This window comes from Pleurodeles waltl, chromosome 5 (assembly GCF_031143425.1).
Source record: "Pleurodeles waltl isolate 20211129_DDA chromosome 5, aPleWal1.hap1.20221129, whole genome shotgun sequence".
Taxonomy (NCBI): domain Eukaryota; kingdom Metazoa; phylum Chordata; class Amphibia; order Caudata; family Salamandridae; genus Pleurodeles; species Pleurodeles waltl.
Window position 1 is genome coordinate 66,460,247 of NC_090444.1, and position 24,166 is coordinate 66,484,412.

The 24,166-nt window shown below is 44.6% G+C and overlaps 1 protein-coding gene across 3 annotated transcripts in view; it reads left to right on the forward strand.

Moving 5' to 3' along the window:
• Window positions 1-24,166, forward strand: part of ZNF513 (zinc finger protein 513) — a 98,931-nt gene that overhangs the window by 10,927 nt on the left and 63,838 nt on the right. For 2 of the 3 annotated variants that reach the window (XM_069233579.1, XM_069233578.1), the window contains 2 exons: window positions 5,961-6,089; window positions 17,721-17,809. In XM_069233579.1, coding sequence (XP_069089680.1) covers window positions 17,764-17,809 — 46 coding nt within the window. In that variant the 5' untranslated portion in view covers window positions 5,961-6,089; window positions 17,721-17,763. Of the gene's footprint in view, window positions 1-5,960; window positions 6,090-17,720; window positions 17,810-24,166 lie in introns of those variants that run through there. The other variant, XM_069233577.1, reaches the window with a different exon arrangement.

Consider the following 24,166-nt stretch of genomic DNA (forward strand, 5'->3'; position numbering starts at 1 on the left):
GTATTGTTAGGTTTCACAGGTAAGTAAGTCACTTACAGGTTTCAGTTTTTGGTCCAAGGTAGCCCACCGTTGGGGGTTCAGAGCAACCCCAAAGTTACCACACCAGCAGCTCAGGGCCGGTCAGGTGCAGAGGTCAAAGAGGTGCCCAAAACACATAGGCTTCAATGGAGAGAAGGGGGGTGCCCTGGTTCCAGTCTGCCAGCAGGTAAGTACCTGTGTCTTCGGAGGGCAGACCAGGGGGGTTTTGTAGGGCACCGGGAGGGACACAAGTTCACACAAAAAGTACACCTTCAGCGGCACTGGGGCGGCCGGGTGCAGTGTAGAAACAAGCGTCGGGTTTTCAATGTAAATCAATGGGAGACCAAGGGGTCTCTTCAGCGATGCAGGCAAGGGGGGGGGCTCCTCGGGGTAGCCACCACCTGGGCAAGGGAGAGGGCCTCCTGGGGGTCTCTCCTGCACAGGAGTTCCGTTCCTTTAGGTGCTGGGGGCTGCGGGTGCAGGGTCTTTTCCAGCCATCGGGAAATGGAGTTCAGGCAGTCGTGGTCAGGGGGAGCCTCGGGATTCCCTCTGAAGGCGTCGCTGTGGGGGCTCAGGGGGGACAACTTTGGTTACTCACGGTCTCGGAGTCGCCGGAGGGTCCTCCCTGAGGCGTTGGTTCTCCACCAGTCGAGTCGGGGTCGCCGGGTGCAGTGTTGCAAGTCTCACGCTTCTTGCGCGGGGAGTTGCAGGGGTCTTTAAATCTGCTCCTTGAAACAAAGTTGCAGTTTTTGTTGAACAGGGCCGCTGTTCTCGGGAGTTTCTTGGTCTCTTGGAAGCAGGGCAGTCCTCTGAGGATTCAGAGGTCGCTGGTCCTGGAGAAAGCGTCGATGGAGCAGAGTTCTTTAGAAGGCAGGAGACAGGCCGGTAGGACTGGGGCCAAAGCAGTTGGTGTCTTCTTTTTTCTTCAGCAGGGGTTTTCAGCTCAGCAGTCTTCTTCTTCGGTAAGTTGCAGGAATCTAAATTCTTAGATTCAGGGGAGCCCTTAAATACTAAATTTAAGGGCGTGTTTAGGTCTGGGGGGTTAGTAGCCAATGGCTACTAGCCCTGAGGGTGGGTACACCCTCTTTGTGCCTCCTCCCAAGTGGAGGGGGTCACATCCCTAATCCTATTGGGGGAATCCTCCATCTGCAAGATGGAGGATTTCTAAAAGTTAGTCACTTCAGCTCAGGACACCTTAGGGGCTGTCCTGACTGGCCAGTGACTCCTCCTTGTTTTTCTCATTCTCTCTCCTGGACTTGCCGCCAAAAGTGGGGGCTGGGTCCAGGAGGCGGGCATCTCCACTAGCTGGAGTGCCCTGGGGCATTGTAACACGAAGCTTGAGCCTTTGAAGCTCACTGCTAGGTGTTACAGTTCCTGCAGGGGGGAGGTGTGAAGCACCTCCACCCAGAGCAGGCTTTGTTTCTGTCCTCAGAGAGCACAAAGGCTCTCACCGCATGGGGTCAGAAACTCGTCTCTCAGTAGCATGCTGGCAGAGACCAGTCAGTCCTGCACTGAACAATTGGGTAAAATACAGGGGGTATCTCTAAGATGCCCTCTGTGTGCATTTTTTAATAAATCCAACACCGGCAACAGTGTGGGTTTATTATTCTGAGAAGTTTGATACTAAACTTCCCAGTATTCAGTGTAGCCATTATGGAGCTGTGGAGTTCGTATTTGACAGACTCCCAGCCCATATACTCTTATGGCTACCCTGCACTTACAATGTCTAAGGTTTTGCTTAGACACTGTAGGGGCATAGTGCTCATGCACATATGCCCTCACCTGTGGTATAGTGCACCCTGCCTTAGGGCTGTAAGGCCTACTAGAGGGGTGACTTAGCTATGCCACAGGCAGTGGGAGGTTGGCATGGCACCCTGAGGGGAGTGCCATGTCGACTTAGTCATTTTCTCCCCACCAGCACACACAAGCTGGCAAGCAGTGTGTCTGTGCTGAGTGAGGGGTCCCTAGGGTGGCATAAGACATGCTGCAGCCCTTGGAGACCTTCCCTGGCATCAGGGCCCTTGGTACCAGGGGTACCAGTTACAAGGGACTTACCTGGGTGCCAGGGTTGTGCCAATTGTGGAGACAATGGTACATTTTAGGTGAAAGAATACTGGTGCTGGGGCCTGGTTAGCAGGGTCCCAGCACACTTCTCAGTCAAGTCAGCATCAGTATCAGGCAAAAAGTGGGGGGTAACTGCAACAGGGAGCCATTTCTTTACACGGGGTGTAGTCACCCCAGGGGTAAGTAACCCATAGGCTACTAACCTACACTCCCCTTAACAAACCCAAATTCAGTATTTAGATGGCCTTCTGACACCAGGAGCTTAGATTCCACTGACTACAAGAAGGACAAAGAAGAGCCGAACAGCACAAGAACTGTGGAATAGCTATATAATTTGGCACCACACCCTGCCATCCTGCTCCTGTCCCGACAGTTGCAAAGACCTGACTTGTCCTGTAGCTGTGCACCCTCCCAAAGTCTTGGAGGCCTGCCAGCACTTTGCCAACCAGTCAGTGTCTCCCTTGAAGCGGAGGAGACCCTTTCCTGTACCAGCAGCCACCAACTGCAAAAGCCTGTTCCTCCATTTGGCAGACCATTTGATCCACCTGGGGGAACAACTCACTGGGAAGAGGATACTGAGTGTCCAGTAGGTCAGCCCCCTTGACCCTCTCAGTCTTTGAGACACTGAACCTGCCCAGAGCTTTCCTGCACCAATACTCAGGGTATCACAGCCAGGTGCAAGCACCAAGGCTTGTTTCAGTTCAGTCAGAACACCACCACTGCCAAAACCTACCTACTCATTAAGGGACTTTGAGAGAGGCCAGCTCCATGCCAGAAGTTATCTTGATGTGTTTCCAATCCCCTCTTCTGCAGGTGCACCGAGAACTGTGAGAGACTTAAACTTGCCGACCCGCCAGACAAAACACCTAGGCACCTGAGCACCCCAGCTAGAGTCCATTGAAACTGACGGTGTCTCTGTGGTCCTGACCCTTCACAGCCGAGCCCTCTTTTGTTTTTTGCTAAACTGGTCACCCAGCCCCTACTTGCAGCCCTTTTCTTACAGGTACTTTTCCCCATTGACTTTAGTGTGTAGTGTTTGAGGCTACCACCACTGGAAGCACCCCTGCACCTGGACACACCACGACAGGTAAACTTGATCTGTTGGTGCTTTCTTGGACCTTAGCCCCTACTTATATTAAGTCCAGAGGAATAGTCTTATAAGTCGATTGCCAAGTGACCCCATGCAGTGTATGGTTCTCCCATAGGATAACATTACTGCATTTGAGGCTCATGACAATCTGGCAGCTCTAATGTCTGTATTTTTAAATATCACAAACTCAAAAAGTACTTACCTGATCTTGAAGGTCTTAGTGTCTAATATAATATCTGTTATTTTTCTAAATTGGTCTCAAATTTCTTCTTGAGTGTGCCTCATTTATTGACTCTGAGTGTTCAACAAATACTTACTGCTACCCTCTAATAAACCTAAACTGCTCGCTCACACTACCACAAAGAGAGCATTTGGGATTATTAATTTAAGCCCTGTAGGCCAATATGGGTCATCTGGACTATCTGCATGGTGTAACCCTACATTGGTACACTACATAAATAGCCAGCTTCCTACAGTAGTCCACAGTGCAATTACCAGATATAGATAGAAATATATAAAGTAATCATATTAATCTAAAGGTTGGTGAGTCATTGAAAGCTCAGGCAAGATCGAGCCTGAAGGTTGTCCCTGGTTGAGATTGGAGTCTCGTTGGAACTTTCACCCATAACAAGCTGTGCTTTCATGTGACTTCTGCCTGTCACCCTCACTCTCCCGGCGTTGCCAAAGAGGTAAAAACACATTATCATTTGAAGTAAAAAGGAGAGAAAATCAATACAAGTTTAGTGGCTAATTAGTACAAAGTGAAACAGAAAATCTGGATTAATCATGGCTTCCCCGCTTAACCAAATTGTTTGATCTTTGGCAAACACTTTTTTTTTTTTTTTTTTGTTAACCAATATTCCCTTTTCTTCACTATTGCATATGAAAGCACCATCAGATCCGTGAGTTCAGAGTATCCACTGTGCAAAACCCATCATGTTTTATTTAATAGACTATGGTGTTGCTCTATTTTATAAAAATGTGGGCTGCATAAAGGATTCACATGATAACTGTTAAGGCAGGAATAGTTCTAAGTTCCTGTTTAAAAGGTATCACCTTAATAACTCTGTGTAGTGCTATAATGGAACATATTCATTTGAAAACTTCCACATGTTAACACAATACAGTTTTTTTGAATGTTGAAGAGACTTCATCATATTTTAAGTGATGTTCGGTGTATGATTTTTCATGGCAAACATTTTCAGAGCTCAGCTCGTGCACAGACTCTGAGCAAAGCCAGACCTTTGGCTCGGTGTATAGTTGCCATGTTAATTGTTGGCTCACTCACCTCCGTTTTAACCAACTGAGCTTTACTCTCATAAGAATGGATTTTCCACAACTCGGGGAGGACCAACTTATGTGAAAGCAACGGCGGCTGCGCAAATATCAAAGGGAGGAGTGGGGTGAGAGGGACGGGGGGGTAAATATATATTTTTTAAAAGACTTACTGTTCGGCGCCAACCTCTCCTGCCACCTTGCTCGTCTTCCTTTCCTGTTCTGGTGCCACAGCAATTGCTGGTACACCAGAACAGGCACCCCAGCAATCCTGGCGCTGCTTTCATGCTTAAGCTAGCATGAAACAGCATCAGAATTGGTCTGAGTGGCTCAAACTGCCACTCAGACACAACCCTGGGACCTGCGCAGTTTTGGTCTGGAGAAATCTAAGCACACATGTGTTGGGACGTCTGTCTAAGGCCGTCCAAACACACGTGCACTGGGTGCAGTCTCTCCTCGCCCCACCCCTCCCTTCACATGCTGGCTGACCAGCAGCAGAAAAATAAAACAAAATTCAAGTATTGTTTTATTTTTCTGCTGCTGGTCTTGGCTAGTGGGGTGACCCCGTGTGAAAGCTTTAACTAAATTATTCAGAAGTAAAAAGCAAATTGTGTTGCCTAGTATAACACTTTTTGTGATGGTATTAGTTCATTACATTGCATTTAAAAAAAAAAAAAAAAAATTAACAAATCCTAACACTGTATAGACAAAGTATTCACCTCATTAGTACCATTTAATCCCCAGTGTTTGCATATCAGTTGTATGTGGGGATCAGAGTTGTGCCCTTACCATGTGGTTTTGCTGCTCTTATGCATACATTGAGGTGAAAAGGAGAGAAGGATAGGTTGCTTTTGACCGATTCTAATATATGGATGGATAGAAGTGTGTAAGTGCCGTGTGGCTTATGTTTGGACTATTTTGGTATGGGATGAAGGCTACCAACCTTCAGAGGCACAAAACCAGTGCATCATGCAGTTAAAAGGCCTATAGGTCCACTCAGTCACCTGCAAAGTAGACCACAGGGGAGTTGAAGAAACAATTAAACACAATGCCTTCTCTACTTTTAAAAGGCCATTGAGTGGCCTGTGAAGTACTTGAGTCCTACACATACCTTGGATAAGAATCCACTGTGTCATGGAAGCTGCAGCATCCTCAGTTATAACACAAGAGGAGCTAGGGACAGGGGAGCTAAGGCCCTTTTTGTGTAATGGGCGTTGCACGTTCGGTTTCGGTAAAAGAGACATGCTGAATTTAAGTCAGCAGTCCCTTTAAACTTCATTTGTTTTTCAGTCCCCTTGTTTCTAATGTGTTTAATGTTTAAAACAAATGAAGTTTAAACATGGACAGCATCACTGTCTCATTTTAAACTGCTGGATTGTTTGTTCCCCCCCCCCCCAACCTCTCTAATCTGGGTGGGATAAATCCCCTGTGTCCCCCACACTTCCTACCCCCATGTTAAAGATGTATTGTAGCCCCTTCTGATTGTTGTCTGGTTCGTCTTTGCCTTGTACAGTGGAATCGGTGAGTGTCCTGGAAGTGAGCACTGGAAGCCTTGTCCTAAAAAGTGACCTGCTACTAGGACAGGACCTGGAATTCGAAGACAGCAACGACAGAATCCTAGCATTCGAGAAAGACTCTGAAGGTTAGTAAAGTGCATTCTTTGTGTTCTGTCCCCCCCTTGTGCTTGCACTGTGCTAGTTTGTTTTCACTTTTTCAATGTGGGCATTTGTTTGTGTGTGATAACAGCAGTGATGATTTTGTCCAGAAACTCCTCGTGTAGGTCCCATCTCCATTCTGTTTAAAGAGAAAAGGCTGAAATGTGTTGACTGTTACCATAAAATTGCACACAAAACTCCCACTTTCATTCATAAGAGGTTTTTTTGTTAAACGTTTTATTTTAGTGACCACTCTACAACTCCTATTTTGTGTTTGGGTGATTGCTGGGTTTGGACCTTCTTCATTTTAGCATTTTACTGACGTGTTATCTATGTGGGCTTTTAACAACGCCCACCTCACACACCTCATTATCAATGGTTCATGGGCTTGCCCTTCAAAAATCCTTTATCATTGGTAAATGCTTTACGTTTGTCCCTCCCTGGGGTGGCTTGGTTACAGCCCTGGACATCAATCATGTTGCATGGGTAATTGCACTTTTAACAATACGTTTGACTGCGAGTGAACTTCTTTTTCCTTTTGTGTCTTTCCTTCCCGCTCAAGGCGGCCATCGCGCTTTGAATCGGCTTGCTTATATCAACTGTTTTTTTTTTCATTTTCAATTTGGGTGGCAAGAAAAGTCCAGTAAGGAACTTACAACGCTAATAACTCTAATTCGAGCAAATGCGAGACCCATTGTATTGCAAATGCTTGTTTTATGTGTTGTCCACCGGTCGACTTGTCGAGTTACGCTCTTGGCTGGCAGTTTTAGAAACTGCTAGTTCTACAATGGTGTGAATGTTTACTTGCCTTTAATTAATCTGTTCAGGTATGATCTTGCTAAAAGGGAGTTGGCAGCATCTGATAACTTTCTATCCATATCCCTCTTGGACCTTCATTCATCTAAGGTACCCAGTAAAATCTGATACACTGCAGTTCAGAATTTTAGGGTAGAATAAGTTGTGCATATTACGATGGGACATAGCTTTCAGATGTTGATGATTTATGCAGAAAAGATTTCCATTTCTCAGTATTTCTTTTACAGGCATTTTCCCCCAGTATATTTCAGCAGTTTGACCTGCTAAAATGTACACGGCGAACAGTGTGGGGTATCATCAGTGTGGTAAACAGTGCATTATGTTTACTTCCAATCTCTGCGCAAACGGCATTTTCACAGGGATATGAATTATCTGTGGCGCTGCTAAGTAGTTGCTTATTGACTACAATCTGTGGGGGAAAGGAAAAACCTCAACTGCATGCCTTAAGAGACCAATTTGCATCCCTGTATTACCATTCATTAAATTGTTTAGCAAATGATAAACGGAAAATGATGTCCTCATGATGTGTCTGAAGCACAAAATGTTTATCTAGGGGTGATGACGCTACTGGAGGGTCCCACCATAAAAGATTAATTTGGATGCGGTCCACCTAGAATTATTTCATTTATACCTGCTTCTTTTGAAGGACCCCCGCAGATTAAATAAAATACTTTCTAAAGCTCCTTTGTTTGATGTCTCCAAAGCAGTTTCAGATAGAATTTCATTTCAGCTACAGTATTTTATGTAGGGTGTTTTTTTGTTTTTTGTTTTTTTTGTTTTGCATAAAGAAAAACCTTTCAGAGGGGAGACATTGTATAATATCATTAATCAAGTGTGTTCTGAACCAAGGTGGCTCCAAAATGGTGCAGTTGTTTCGAGGGCAGGTTTTTTTAACGCAACACTCCTCTGCTAGGTTTGTCCACTTGTATTCACCAGCACAGAGCGAAGGTTTTAATTAACGTAATTAATTATCAGATACCACATGTTTGCAAGGTGTCTTAAAATAACTTAACTCCGAAGTCTTGAGTACCCAAAATTACTGACTTACTTTATTTAGTTCCGTAAACAGGAGGTGAATACTTTGCTACCCCGTCTCCAGTGGATGTGGAATAGAAGCATGTATTAAAATGGAAGATCCCTGAAGGCCCATAGCATCTTTGTAAGGCTCAAAAAGTCAAGGCGTCCTAATGAATTAGCCTTACTACATGACGACTGCAGTTCAGTGATATCATACTCTAATTGACAGTGACAGTCCATGAGGCAGTTATAAGTTTGAGTAATGTGCCCCAACCAGGGAGGATGGGTATGCTTTGGGGTGCAAAGTTCTGCAGAATTTGAAGGAGCATTGATTGGTGTTTTATTGCAATCTTAAAGAGGATAGTTATGCGAGAGTGTGTCTCAGCAGTCATCATGGCTCGTGCAGCTATCTCTAAACTCTTCTGTAGCATTTTACCAGTTTAAAAATTAGGTTACTTCAGAGTTACGATTTGGAGGGCAAAATCGCTTTCCAAAAATACCAGTCAGTGTTTAGAATAATGCATGGTGATGTACTATTGAACCACTTTTATTAGTGTTGTTTAATCATTTTTGTCTGGCTTATAAAGTTGTAGTCAAATAATACACACAGGGCAGCTTAACCCATTGTCTTAAGATGATGACAGATTTCTTACATAGGATAATGGCATGAACATGTTAAGACTACTTTATTTTCCAAACAAAATTAATTTACATGATAATTAATATTGAATTCTGTTTTATAACTTTCCATTATGCACTTGTGCTTAAGCAGAAGATAACCCAGTGTTTCATGAAAGCAATGTGTCTTGCATGTTTTATTTGAGTCTCTGCATCCTAAACAGACTTAGGGCAAGCTTGTATTATTTTTTAAGCTGATCTGGAGATTAGTGTTGAACAGGGTTAATTGTGTGCTTAGAAGCAGTGGACACAAAAAAGTTATGCTGCTTTGTTGCTGCAATAGTGCAGTCAGAGACATGTTTATGTTGTGGCGTGCCATTCATACACCGAACTGCAACATTGTAGATTCTTTATAGTCTTCTTGTCACCTGTTGAGATGCCCCAGAAAAAATATGTTGAAATAATAGATTCTCTATAACAGAGGTGTGCTCAATTACACCGTCCTCAATATGCTCTGTTGCCTTGTTGATCTGCATGCTCATTTGAAGGGTCTGACCGGCAAGGGACCCCTGTAAATCTGTTCACGATGCCATCCAAGTCATAACCACCATGTGACCCGTAGGTGTATACCTTTTTTATAATACTTTTTTAATGAACCTAATCTTTCTAATGAACAATCCCATTCAAACTTAATTAAAATGCTTTTTTATTCTTTCAAAAATTCATAATTTCACTTCATTCATATGCTTTTGCAGATTTCTTTTGGGCATCAATATATCTATATCACTTGTTATGTTGCCACAAACTATCGATGGCCACAAATCATTTTGAACCCGATGGGGCCTTCTTCATGAAGTGAGAAATAATCATAGAACACTTTGGTCATTTGAGGTTGCAACCAAGACTGCATTAATGAGTGCCTCATGCAACGATAGTATGCGGGATAGTGAGTCTTGTCTTCTTTCAGGAAGGTTGAAGGCCCTTACGAGCTTAATATTATTATGTGGATAACAAGGCCACGCTATAAGGTGGTTGGTATGTTTACATAGTTCTTTTATTGCACATTTTAAAAACTGTTTGTGTTATAAATTTGGTGATTGAACAATAACGCTGAAAAAATAGAGTAAAGCTTGCCTTGGATATGTAATTTTCACATTTGCTTATACTCAACCAACATTTCATCTTTGATCAAAACTTTTCACCTCCTGAGTGAGAACAACATTGTTGTGTTTCTAGGCATTGTCTCTACTGAAAGCACACGCACTCCACCCACTCCTTTTAGAGTTGTCTTTGTCCTCTGCAGGAAAACGTACTAAGAGCCAGATGTACCAAAAAAGCACTTGCGATTTCCTAATAGCTAATCTTTGACCCATTGTGAATGACTACAATCACCGGGGATGATGGCATGTTGGGGCCAGCATGCCTTTGAATGCTTTTAAATAAAGCAAATCTTTTTTGTTTTTTTGTAATGCAGCCTGTTTTCCTTTGAGATGCAGGCACATATAAATGTCATACCTACAGGAAACCCACCTCACTGGAGCCTAAAAACCAAATTACTCTAGAAATGGAGAGGACAGTTGTTCAATATGATCCTTTCAGCCTCTCCTAGGAGAACATTTATCTGGATAGCACCAGGGCCAAGTATGTTAAGAGTGCAACACATTAACACGGCAGGCAAGTATGTGGTCCTGGATGGGGAGCTAGAGTCACTGGTGAGCATATAAGTACCAAATGTTTTCTGAACTGCTGGTGCTGAGCATGCTAGACTGACTGACTGACTATAAGTGTTTACTGTGCAAAACTTAGGCCTTCCAACGCCAGTTCTGCCAAAAAATTGACTACAGTAACAACTGGGGCCCCCAAGGGATCCAGATTCTGAGAGTTGCACCAACCCAGCCACCGGTGCCATGCAGAGGCATACCGCCTATGGGTGGAGTCTGACCAAGACGCTGATATGAAGGCATTAGACTGCTCCAAAAGGCCTGGCAAACTCCAGCGTTGCCTGATCTTCGCCAAGCCATAATGTGCAATTTGCCCTGGGTCAAGAGGATGGGTCTGCCCTGCTGGATCCAGCAATAATTCCGGGATTGGGGGAATTTGGATTGGACACTCTCTGGACATCCCCAGAAGAACTGGGAACCACAGCTGAGCTCGCCAAAAGGGGGTAATCAGAATCAATTCTGCCTTCTGCTTGATCAACTGAGACGACACCCTGGGTATCATGACGAAGGGGGAAAAGCGTACAGGAGTGGCTCTGTCCACTGCTGGAGAAAGTAATCTGTGGCTATTGCCAGAGGATCTGGTCTCCATGAGTAGAACCATCGTAGCTGATGGGAGAGGCGAGACGCAAAAAGGTCTATGTGACACTGACCCCATCTGGCTTGGAGGGCTCGAAACACCAAGGGATGGAGTTTCCACTCGGACTCCCTGAGGAACCTGGAGTTCCAGTCCGCTATTGAATTGCACCGACCTAGCAGATACTCTGCTATCACTGAGATCCGGTTCTGGAGACGGTAATGCCAAAACGGCTTTGCAATCTCTGCTAGGACCCGCGACCTCGTCCTGCTTTGCCTGTTGACTTATCGCATTCCTGAGACATTATCCATGCGCAGTAGAACGCAACAATTGGAACGAGAAGCCAGAGTTTTTATGGCAAACGAACCTGCCAAAAGCTCTAAGCAATTTATATGTAGCTGAGACTTCATGCGACCAGCACCCCCTGGTCGGGACTGAATCGCATCTGGCTCCCCAGCCCCACCTGCTGGCATCTGATTCCAGAATATCTGGAAGAGTACCAAAATTGGCCCTGCTGTTCCACGTTGCCATGTGGTCGAGCCACCATTGAAGCTCGTAGCGTGTCTCTCCAGTGAGGGAGAGGAGTTCTGTATACGCAAGGCCCTTTTGAAGGAGATGCATTTTTTAGCCACTGTAGCGCCCTGTAATGTAGGGGCGCAGGAAATATGGCGTGTATAGAGGACGCCAAAAGCCCCACTATCCTGGCTAGAACTCGCAGGGCTATCTTGTCCTTCTGGAGCGTGGACCTTATCTCTTTCCGAATTGACTGTAATTTCTGAGCCGGAAGAGAGAGACTATTTCTTCTATCCTATCTGGAAACCCAGAAACTCCATCTGGCGGGATGGTGTTGGAGCGGATTTCTTAACATTTATCAGACATCCCAGCTCCTGAAGCAACTGGATGGTCCCATTCAAATGTTTCATGAGGAGTAGCGCATCCTGTTCCATTATTAGCATATCGTCGAGATAGACGATCATCCTGACCCCTTTGACTCGAAGACTCCACCATGGGACGCATAACCTTGGTGAAACACCAGGGTGCTGAAGAAAGGCCGAATGGGAGAACTTTGAAGTGGAACCATTGATTGTCCCACTGGAATTGAAGGTATTTCCTGTGAGATGAAAATATCTGGATTGTGAGATGAGCATCCTTCAGGTCGAGGCGTGCCATTCAGTCACCCTCCCTCAGAATGTCTCTGAGCAGATGTATTCCCTCCATCTTGAAATGCCGATAGAGAACCTAGGAATTGAACTCCTTCAAGTTGATCACAAGGCGTGACCCTCCATCCCTCTTGTTTACGGTAAAGATATTGCTGCAGTCGCCTGAAGGATCTGGTTAGCACTGAGCAATTGCGTCCTTGAGTAGCAACTGTTGGACTTCCTGCCGAATAAAATTTAGATTGAGTTGGGAAAAATGGATAGGAGGAGGTAAAGACCGTTGCTGGAATACCCCAAAGGATTCTAGGTGGAAACCTGCGACCGTCTCTAGAACCCATTGGTCCGATGTCAATGTCGCCCACCTGCCTAGGAAAAACCTGGTGCTTCCCCATAGAGCTACCTGAGCAGGTGAGATCAGGCTTACCTTGAGTGGTGGAGCCAAAGCTGTAGGTGGGCTTGAAACCGCCTCTGTTGAAGCGGGCACGACCTGCTCAAGCTCTGGCTGGGTAGAATATGCATCGGGTAGCTGAGAATCCCTTGTCAGGAGTATTGGAGGGGCCGCAGCCGGACAGACGTCCTCGAAGTCTGCCGGCCTTGGCAAAAACTCGATTACCGAAGACCCTGTTCATCGATGTTTGAGCCTAATCCATCGCAGTGAAAGTGTGCACGAACTTGCCCAGGTCTTTAACAAATTTATTGCCAAATAAGAGACCATCGGCGAAGGGTCCAGGTTCTGCACTGGCGAGATTGGCCAACCTCGGGTCGATCCGAAGTAGGATGGATTTCCTCCGTTAGATGGAGATAGCGCAATTGGCATTGCCTAAAAGGCAAAGTGTGCGTTGCTCCCATCCGGCCAGTGTTGGGATCCACCTATGAACCGGACTCCTTCGCCGCCACCACGAAGATCTTACACAGTGGACCAGAGAGGTCCAGGACCTATCAAGACCTTTTTTGGGGTCCTTTGCCGAGCGCTTCAGGATAGTTGCTAAGTTTGGAGCCAACTCTGGAGTCCGCGCTACCTTACGGGGATGTCGGGACGTGGACATTCAGACCAGAGATGGCTCCGGACGTCTTTGTCCAGGGGCTCCCTGATGCGGGCATGGGCATAATCAGTCACTATTGGAAGAGGGGCCCAGTCAGAGTACCTGGGGTGAATGATATCTTCAGAGTTAAAATTGAGGGCAGAGGAAGGGCCGGAGGCTTCAGAAGGAGTGGGACCACGCTGGCCGTCAACGGAGTGTCTGCTTCGCTTGTGGGGACGTTACTAACTGTCGGAATCCGACTGGGACGAAGAAACGTCCGAAGCATCGTCTGGGGAGGGATAGAGGAGGGCTTGGGCACTGGTGGATGGTTGCGCCGAATACTGGTGGTCGGAGGGGACTGAGAGCCGGGCCATGTGCGCAGAATGGGGTCATTCAGGTCCTAGGGATGGTGGGACCGTCTCTGGATTAGTGGAGGAAAGGGGCATGGGGTTGCCAAATGGAGGGACAGTCAAGGCATAGCGCTTGAGTTGTCTAGCGATAGGCTGCAACGCAACAGCCAGGTTCACAGACTGCGCCACTGAGGCGTCCAGGGCATGGACAATATCCTCAGCCAGGAGAAGGTCCTCCTGTTCGTTAATGAATACTGCATCTTCCGGCGTCAGACGCTCGCTCATGGCTTTGGAGAACCGAAATACTATGAAGGAGCTGTGGTGAGAGTACAATGGGGGAGAGGGGAATCCCCAACCGTGACCTGGCCGTACAGGAGGCAACAAATGAGGAAGAAGCAAAGGCTTCTATAACCCCCTTTAGGAGGAATATATATGTAGCAATAAGTAGTGCTGAAATATATAAACTTCCCCCTCAGCCCTGGCGTAGTGGGCGTGTGGGAAACTCTTCTGCTCAACCGGGAATCACTCAGGAGCTGATCTAAAACAGCTGGGTCTCAGCATGGGCTTGCTGTCCGTATAATCGAACGGACGAAAAAGCCCACAGCACGAGGAGCGCGGGCGAGTCAGAGAAAGGACTAACTTCCTTGCGCTGTGAGTGCGCGTTCCCCAGCCTCCTGACACCCAGCCGGGTGCAAACACATCAAAAGAACGGCTGGTGGTGAAGCAGGAGAGACTGGCAGGCAGCGTATATGCTGCACGCGTTAGACTCCGGTCACCACAGTTGCCAAAAACCAGAAATACACATTAAACAACCCAACGCGTTAAGAGAAAACAAAATGTGACTTATCACAAGCAGCAAAGAAAGAGGAGGAAGTATGGCGGCTAGGACGGTTATGTAGCAGTACGGCCGCCCATTGGTAGTGAGGAAATATGTGAGGTTCATGGGAGTTGTAGTTTTTCTAATAAAATTGTTTTGATTGGCTGCTGTGATTTTGTAATGATAATCAGCAAAGAAGAAGCATAATCCTCGCCTCCGGACCTGCTATAGAATTGACACTTGCAGAGATTAAAAAGGTATCAACTAGCCAGGGGCAAAACACCCAGTTCTGATAGATTCTCTGTGGAATTGTACACTACATACAACGCACAATGTATCCTCTCAGTGTTCGAGGCTGCAAAGAAAAAGGGATGTCTCCTGCAGTCGACCAGAGATGCGATCATAGTGGTACTTCCCAAATTTGGCTACAACCGCCCCACCCCTCCAGCCATCCTTATATTTCAAATCCTACCACTGCCTATCCATGCTCAACTTGGATTACAAAATACTGGAGAAAGCACTGGCCAACAGACTAATGACCATATTTGCATGCTAATACACTACAAGTAAAATTGTTATGATCCAAGGCCACAACACTTTTAATTTCCAACAGTTGTTTTTCATTATGAAAACAACTTCCAAATCTGGCCTAGCTACATATAGGAAAGATGTTTGACATGGATGTCATTTAGGGGTCACAACAGTGACCCTTGGTTTGCCTTTTGCGACCCATAGCCTCAGAGGTGGCAAAATCAATGCTAGGAACATAGTGTCAGTTCATGCTTGTGGGTGTTGATTGGAGCGCCACTCTTTGTTTTCGGTTACTTTTTTTTATTTTATTTTAAATGATACGAATAGTGAATAATATTACAATATTCACTATGAGTATAATTAAAATGGAGTACAATTAGCTGGAATATAACCTTTCGTGGCAGCCGAGGTAAAATAAAAAATACTTTTAAATGTATGTTGTGTGCATGCTTTCGGGTGAATGTTTCTTTATGTGAGAGAGAAGGTGAATGTGGGTGTACGTGTAAGCTTGTGTGACTGAAAGTGAAGGTCAAAGGGTGTCACTCTGGAGCCCCCCAGATCCCTGCCCGCACCACATAGACATCAGAGCCAGCACATCCATCGCCCCGGAACACAATCAACTGGTCCATCAACACAGGCACCTTCCCCGAAGACTGGAAACACCCCAAAATGCGCCCTCTCCTGAAGAAACCCTCAGCCAACCCATCAGAACTAAAGAATATCCGGCCCATCTTGCTGCTACCCTACCTCACCAAAGTACTGGAGAATGCAACCAACGCACAGCTATGGAATTTCATCGAGGCCAACAACTCACTAGACAGCTCCCAGTCCGGCTTTGGCAGCAACCACAGCACAGAGACAGCCCTCCTGGCAGCCACAGTGACATCCGATTACTCCTAGACCGCAGCACTCATACTCCTCGACCTCTCCGCAGCATTCAACACAGTTTCCCACAGCACTCTGCACACCAGGCTCCACGACATAGGAATCCACGGAAGAGACGTGGAATGGATCCACTCTTTCCTCGCCAGGAAGACTCAGAGGGTCAGACTCCAGCTCTACACTTCCAGACCCACAGGAGTCCACTGCGGAGTCCCCCAAGCATCCTCACTGAGTCCCACACCGTTCAACGTATACATGGCCCCTCTTGCCACCTTCGTCAGAAGCCACGGTATAAACATCGTGTCATATGCCGATGAGAGACAACTCATCATTTCCCTCACAGAAGACCCAGGCATGGCCAAAAGAAACTTCCACTCAGGAATGGAAGCCGTCGCCACCTGGATGAGAGAAAGCTGCCTCAAGCTCAACTCCGACAAGAGTGAGCTCATCATCTTCGGAAACGCCACCTCAGCTTGGGACGGCTCTTGTTGGCCCACATCCCTCAGCACTCCCCTTCCACCGACTGATATCAGTAGTGCATACCCAATCGCATTGATGTCGTTCACAAGGCAGGTCCATCTCCAGTCAGAGTGACAGCGGCACAATCTGTGAAGCTGTTCCCACTAGGAACCAGAATGGTTCCACTGCCCTTACTACTTGGGCTCACTCAGACACAGAGCCTGACTATTGCATACATGCTACACACACTACACATGCACTGGTAATACACATAGGATGTCAGTGCAAGGTTATAGGCATACACATAGCAGTGAAACCTTATGCAAGAGGGGCCTGTAGGCCAAGCTCTCAGTGACAGTTAAAACGCTCTGGTCCCATTATTAATATCCAAAAACGTGAAATGCTGTTACCACAACTTCCTTTATGTGCTACACCCAGGACAGGGACATTAGTCCTCTGTCCAGTATGAAGGAATATCTAGTTGCCCCTCTAAGCCACTGGAGAGATCCAGGGCCTTGCATAGACGGGGACAGGCCTAGGACTCTGTACACACAATGATTAGTGTAATGCTCAGGCCAAAATAAGTCAGGATACTACACATACGGGCAGTTGGGCATTCTGGGCATGTAAACCTGCCTGTATTCTATGCAGGGGACATCCTCGTTTCAACAAAAATCTACTTGCGCAAGTACACAACTCTATTATGAAAGCCAAGAAATCGACATGCATCTTTGGGACACTTCCGATGGACACATTGTCTCAGAAGGGAAGAATGAGCCTATCCTTGATTGCTAAATTTAGAAGATGTGGAAGGTGCCCTTGTCTCACACCAACCAGTGAGGAAAATCTCATGGGTGAGTCATAGGACCTGGTTCATATGGTCGCTCTCTTTTGTTTGTTTGAGCTCCAAGAGGTAATTCACTAAGCTTGTAAGATGTGACAAATGCATTACGATTATTCAGCATGTCATACTTTCACTGGACACTTTATAAAATGTGAACAAAATCCAAGTGATTCAAATTCAAGACCCCTTCTGCTGAAAATCATCAAACAGTTTTATGCGTGTGCCCCCCTAACTTCAAATTTCCATCATTACTTCCATTCAATGGCTAATGAACGGTTGGTGGCACACCACTTAACTGCTCAATTGTTTAACTTTTCGAGGGCATGCAACAGCATCCATTTGTGCCACATTATCTTTTCCAATGTCTATATAAGGACCATGTTAAGCCCTTCAGTGTTTCATGTGAGCTGGTTATACACATCAGCAGGGCTCCAGATAAGGTTTTGAAGTGAAAGTATTTTCCGTCTTACATTTAGAAGATGGCAATAACATTTCAAATAGTAAGCAATTTTCATTCCTGACAGATCAAAATGCGATCTGCCTGATCATTCCTGCAGCCTCTCTGGTTTCCCTCTTGCTAATCTTTTATAATCCTCTATTTCCCCCTCAATTAGCTCACCTAATCAATTACTTTCTGTTTATGTGCACTTCCTTCCATATACTTTCTTTCTCTACAATAGTTTCCTACTCTCTCTTTATCTCCAGGATCTGACCTTCCTTCTACCTGGTGACGGCTATTATTCTCTTCTGACTGATCCATCTTTTCATTTTCCATTAATCTTTTTTCTAATCCCACACCTTCTCTTGCAGGATCCAGTTCTTCTTTCCATGTTACCGCAGTGAATTTCTCGCTATGGTGCCCAGGAGGATAGGACTTCATCGGCAGGGATCCTCCTATGGTACTTTGGAATTTATTTGTGCTTTACTTGTCTCTCTTTGGTTTGACTCCGTAAGTATTAACATAGTGTGTTGGTTCAAGTTGTGGTATTTGAGCCATGTAAGTTTTGTCTTCCAGCAAAGTTTGCAGAACATGTTCCCTTGGTCCGTTAAGTGCATGAGCACAGCAGGACCATCTTTTTTGTATCACTGTATTATTTCCTCCTAAGATTCTCTGTCTTCTCTCTTTCCTCTTGATCTAATTCAGTTGGGAATGCCAGTGTTTCCAACTATATTTATTGTATTTTCTTTTTTAATATTTCCTTTATGATCCTCTTTTCTTAAAAAACCAAAAAAAAACCCATAAGGTGTTTTTGGTTGTTCCGAGATGTCTTATTTTTTTCTACTGTCTAATCCAGTTTCTGTGGATCTGTCTTCTCCATTTACTATCTGGAAAACCCTTTTTCTCTTCTTTTTAATTAATATTGCTTATTTCTTGATTCCACTGAATCTAAGAAACTAATCTTGTCCACTACAGATTATAGATTGCTATCATTCGCATTTTCTCTTACACAATATCAGGTATTTCCTTAATCTGCCATCACCCTGTAGTGAGTTCAAACTCTTCTTTGTCTGACTTGATCTTTCTTTTCTTGCCATGACCTTTTTGCACAGTTCTTGATAAATAGTCACCTTCCTGATGCTTTTGATTTAATTTTGGACAGCTGCATACTTGCTATTATGAAGTGATTTTCAGGTGCATATAAAACACTGATAATCTTCATTAGTGTTATGCAGCATATATTGAGTGCAAGTTCAGCAACTATTGACCTCTGTGATTTACTGTGCTTCGGTGTAGCCACATTTCTGTTAGTGACTGAATAACCAGGTTTGAGCTGTTCAGAAACACAATCAAAAGTTGGCGATCAAAAGCAAGTGGAAGATGTCCCACATATGCTTTAATATTTCAGCATATAGTACACGGAGGACAAATCCTTGACCATTAAATAGGCTGTCAGTGATGAGCCAAACTTTTGAGGTTTTTTTTTGTGGTTATTTTCTTTGTGGCAGAAAATAGGGTTTAAAGAAAAAACACTTTTGAGACCATGAGTAAACTAAAGATATTGTAGTTTCTTAACCAATAGATGTTTTCCTCTACTAGGGCTGTTTTTAAACTCTAAAAACACTAATAGTGGTTACTTCCATTTAGAAATATCTAAACGTCTGCTGTGTGTAAAATAAAGTATATCTAATATTTCAGCAAGAAAACAAAATAGGACCTGCATCAGCCTAAAGTGAAAGGCCATATTTAAATTCCCAATTTAACATGGATCCCCCTTCTTTTCGTTAGCGATCTGTCCTCATACAACACCCCAAATTAAACATGGACTATTGACTGTGTCTTTCCTTTGGTGTGGTCCCACCTAGGACGATTGTACCACACAGGGACGTATATTTCCTAGGGTATACACCACTATGCATTGTACACCCTCCTCAGCGATATTACTGGTGGTATGTAACAAATACAAAATGAACATGAAACTGCTGATTTGCGGATCAAGTTAATAGGCAGCTTTGGTACTGTTTCTTCTGTGGTTCTTAGTAATTTTCAAGGAAATGCAGCTTTGTTGGCTATACACCAATGTTTGGTTACGGCTCCTTTAACCCCTTTGCTGACAGGCCTTTTCCCCCCTCGTGTGTCAGGCCTTTTTTTTTAGCTATGTGGGGCAATTCGCGCTTAGGTCCTCACAACCTTTTGTCCACATAAGCTACCCATACCAAATTTGTGCCCCTTCTTTTCCACCCCCCCCCCCCAACATCCTACGGATTCTAGAGATACCCAGAGTTTGTGGGTTCCCCTGGAAGAGACTGAGAAATTAGCCAAAATACAGCAAAAGTTATTTTTTAATAAAATAATGGGAAAAAGGGCTGCAGAAGAAAGCTTGTGTTTTTTTTTTTTCCCCTGACAATGGCATCAACAAATTGTTTGCGGTGCTCAAATCACCATCTTCCCAGCTTTCAGGAACAGGCAGACTTGAATCAGAAAACCACATTTTTCAACACAAGTTTGCCGTTTTACTGGGACATACCCCATTTTTATTACTTTTTTGTGCTTTCAGCATCCTTCCAGTTAGTGCGAGAAATGGGTATGAAACTAATGCTGGATCCTGGACAGCTAAACATTTCCGAAAAGTAGACAAAATTCTGAATTCAGCAAGGGGTCGTTTGTGTAGAGGGTTTTCCTACAGAAAATAACAGCTGAAATAAAACAAATATTGAAATTTAGGTGAAAAAAAACAGCCATTTCTCTCCACGTTTTATTCCAACTTTTTCCTGCGACGTCAGATTTTTTTTTTAAAGCAATATACAGTTAAGTCTGGTGTTACTTTACGGAGGTGCGGCATCTTTCACCCTTACTACCCTTATACAGTTAAGTCTGCTAGACTCTTCTGGTTGCAGTGATACATATGGCTTGTAGGTTCATCAAGAACCCTAGGTACACAATCAAGAGCCAATAAATGAGCCGCACCTTTCAGTGGGTTTTCATTGTATACTGGGTATACAGCAATTTATTTGGTAAAATATAAGTGGAAAAATAAGTATCAAGGAAACCTTTGTATTTCCAAAATGGGCACAAGATACAGTGTTGAAAAGCAGTGGTTATTTGCACATCTCTGAATTCCGGGGTCCCCATGCTAGCATGTGAACTACAGGGCATTTCTCAGACATCTTTTTTACACACTCTTACATTTGGAAGGAAAAAATGTAGAGAAAGACCAGGGGCAATAACACTTGTTCTTCTATTCTGTGTTCCCCCAAGTCTCCCAATAAAAATGTCATCTCACTTGTGTGGGTAAGGCCTAATGCCCGCTACAGGAAATGCAACATGGACACATCACATTTTTACATTGAAATCTGACGTGTTTTTTGGAAAGTGCCTAGCTGTGGATTTTGGCCTCTAGCTTAGCTGGCACCTAGGGAAACCTACCAAACCTGTGCATTTTTTAAAAATAGGCACCTAGGGGAATCCAGAATGGGGTGACTTGTGGGGTTCGCACCAGGTTCTGTTACCCAGAATCTTTTTCAAACCTCTATTTGTAAAAAAAAAAAAAAAAAGAAGAAAAAAACTTTTTCCTCACATTTCGGTGATAGAAAGTTCAGGAATCTGAGAGGAGCCACAAATTATCTTCCACCCAGCATTCCCCCAAGCCTCCCGATAAAAATGGTACCTCAATTGTGTGGGTAGGCCTAGTGCCCATAACAGGAAATGCCCCAAAACACAGCATGGACACATGATGATCTATTACAAAACTACCTGTTTTTGCTGGGGGTTCACTTGCGTTTTTGGTCCAGGAGCGACGGTCATCGAGGAAAACGTACCAAACCCAGGCATTTGTGTTAAACTAGACACGCGGAGGAGTCCAGGGAGGTGTGGTTTGCATGGATCCCCCAACAGTTTTTTACCCAGACTCCTCTGCAAACCTCAAATATAGCTACAAAAAAATATCACATTTTCCACACTTTTCTTTGAAGGATCACTGTGCTGGGCCAAATTTCCTACCACCCAGTGTTCCCCTCGGTCTGCCGATAAAGATGATACCTCACTTGTGTGGGTGGCCCAGGTGCCTGCAACAGGAAAAGGCCAACAATGTGCAGAGATCAAAGGGCTAGCACAGCGAGTTGATAAGCACAATATTTTTTTTTTTTCCTTGTTTTTTTAAAAAAAATTTATACATTTTTAGGCTGACTCTGCTTTGGGGACCCACACAAGTTGTTGCGTAGGCTCTCATTATCCTAATGAGACTACTGGATTTTTGGGCGGCAAGATCGTTTCACAGTGTGAGGGACAAAGTCTGACCCATGGTGAAGGACCCTTGTCACCCCAAATCCGGGTTATGCTCCGCCTAACTAGCAGTGCCTTGTCTCTCCTGTAGGGAAGGGACAATTGGGCAGTCGAGCGCATGACATCTTATTACTTCCCAGGGAAGTCGTGGTCACTTAGGTCACAACCGGAGCTCTCATACATAGTACAGTCTCATATAACAATGACAAAGGCAGTTTAAGTTTTAAAGATTGGTTTAATAAAACGACTGCATTTTATATAGTAAGGCATGAGCTGCGATAACCAGAACAAAACAACACAGTAGGATTAAAATAGTAACGGTGAGAGTGAAGCACAAGAATAAGGCTATCAAAGTTATATTAAGTTCTCTCTAAGTTATATTATGAGCACAGCATGGGAAGCTCTAAGCCTACCTTTCAGGTTTCCCCAGGAGGACATCAATCCTCATACCTGAGCAAAGGCCTATAAGCTGCATCAGCGTCGGCAACGGAGCAGTCAGAATCTAGTTGTAGGTTCCTGGTCGGAATCTCCCTCTGCCTTTACTAGGACCAGAAAGTGATTTTATAACTATCACGCAGATGTTCCAAGAAGAGGTCCCTACGTAAGGATGTGTATCGTCTACGAACACCAGAGACTAAACGTCTACCACGTGTACCTGCAATGTACCAGACTGTAGCCTTGACTGAAGCACATAGTGAGAAAGAATGTAGTGTTAGCAAACACAGAGCTGAACTAGGCGAAGCATTGTGATAGAAGAATAAAACAAGACCGTAAAACTGGTTATTATAAAATAACAGTGCAAGGCGAAATAAAAAGGTGTCTAGGGTAAAGTGCACAGAGGCCTAGTATGAAAACCTAACGTGCATAACGCTACACTAAAATGGCACTAAAAATGGCTACACTACAAAGTGAGGTATCATTTTACTTGGGAGACTGAGGGGGAACGCTGGGTGGTGGGAAATTTTTGCCGCCGCAGTGATCCTACAAAGAAAAGTGAGGAGAAAATGCTTTTTTTTTTTTTTTTTTTTTTTTTTAAAGCAAATTTTGAGGTTTGCATGGAGTATGGATAAGAAAATGTTGGGGGATCAGTGCAAGCCACACCTCCCTGGACTCCTCCAGATGTCTAGTTTTCAAACATGTCTGGGTTTGGTAGGTTTCCCTAGATGACCGCCGCAGCTGGGACCAAAAATGCAGATCCATTTCATCCCCCAGGATAACAGGTAGTGTTGTAAAAAAAACTTTTGGATATGTCCATGTCCTTCTGTTATGTTCTAAACTAAAATTGTGAAGAGACCCACTTAGGTTATGTTAAAAAGACTCCTCAGCCACCAACCAAGTTGGTGGCATGCTTCACCATCGGGCTCCCACCCGAGACACCTAGCATGTCACAGGTGCGCTGTTATGCCTGATTACAGCGGAGCAGGTTTTTTCATTTTTACCACACATACTGGTTGGATTTGGCATGGGGGTGAGTGATGGTTCAGTAGATAAAATTTTATCAACACGAGATTTCACAAAAATGAAATGCACTGTTAATAACAAAGGCCAAAAAACGGAACTAATGACTCGCAGCTCGTGAGCTGTAAAGCCGTGACAAGGCACCAACCGATGTACAGTCCATTCACACACCTTTTATACATGACTTGCATAAGACCATTCACGTCTTCAGCTGCGGTCCCAGCACATTACAACACTTGCATCAACAGACAGTGCTATTTAAGGGCTCATAACTTTCGTATGCCCAATGCCTGACACAGCAATCACACCAGCTGATGGGAGTGTGTGGACTGGCGTTTGGCTAGCAGTGTGTTGCAGTGGCCAACAGCAAGTCACTATTTACACCGGTAGCCAAGCGTCACTCCGCGCATACCGCTAGCCAAGCGCCACTCCATGCACACCCCCATCACTTTATTTTATTTTTTTTAAATCAAGAAAGAAACCACTAATTAGAAAGAACTACAAAACTAGAAACTCAAAAGCTCTAACTAAATAGATGATAGTAATGCCAACTGTGAAACTGGACATATGAAAATATAAAACAGGCAGTTTATGCTCACATTAGTTCCCAATAATTATTTTGGGAGTGATAACTCCTGAATCAGCCACCCTCACACAGCCCAGGCTTTGAAGGCCAATCGGGACAGTACATACGAGTCTCCTTTCTGATACCTCTTCGAGCACAGACACTTCAACTCCTAGCAGGAAAGTATTTTTTGACCGTGGGAGGAATGTGCTCAGCAAAGTGGTGATCTTTCAATCTAGCCATATCCTCCACCACTGTTTCTCTAGGAACTCTTGCCTGTTCCAGCACAACAAGGCTCGATATGACAGACTCCTGAAATTTCACAAATGTCATCCTTGACTCTGGAGAACTATTCTTGAACACAACAAAAGCATTAAAAGTTGCCAAATGGAAGAGGTGAACCGCTAATTTCTTTTACCAAATGTAAGCCTCACGAACAGCAGTGTAAGGTTCCAACCTCTGATCTACTCTATCACCACCACCCATGTGCTTATTGTAGTTCAAAATGTACAC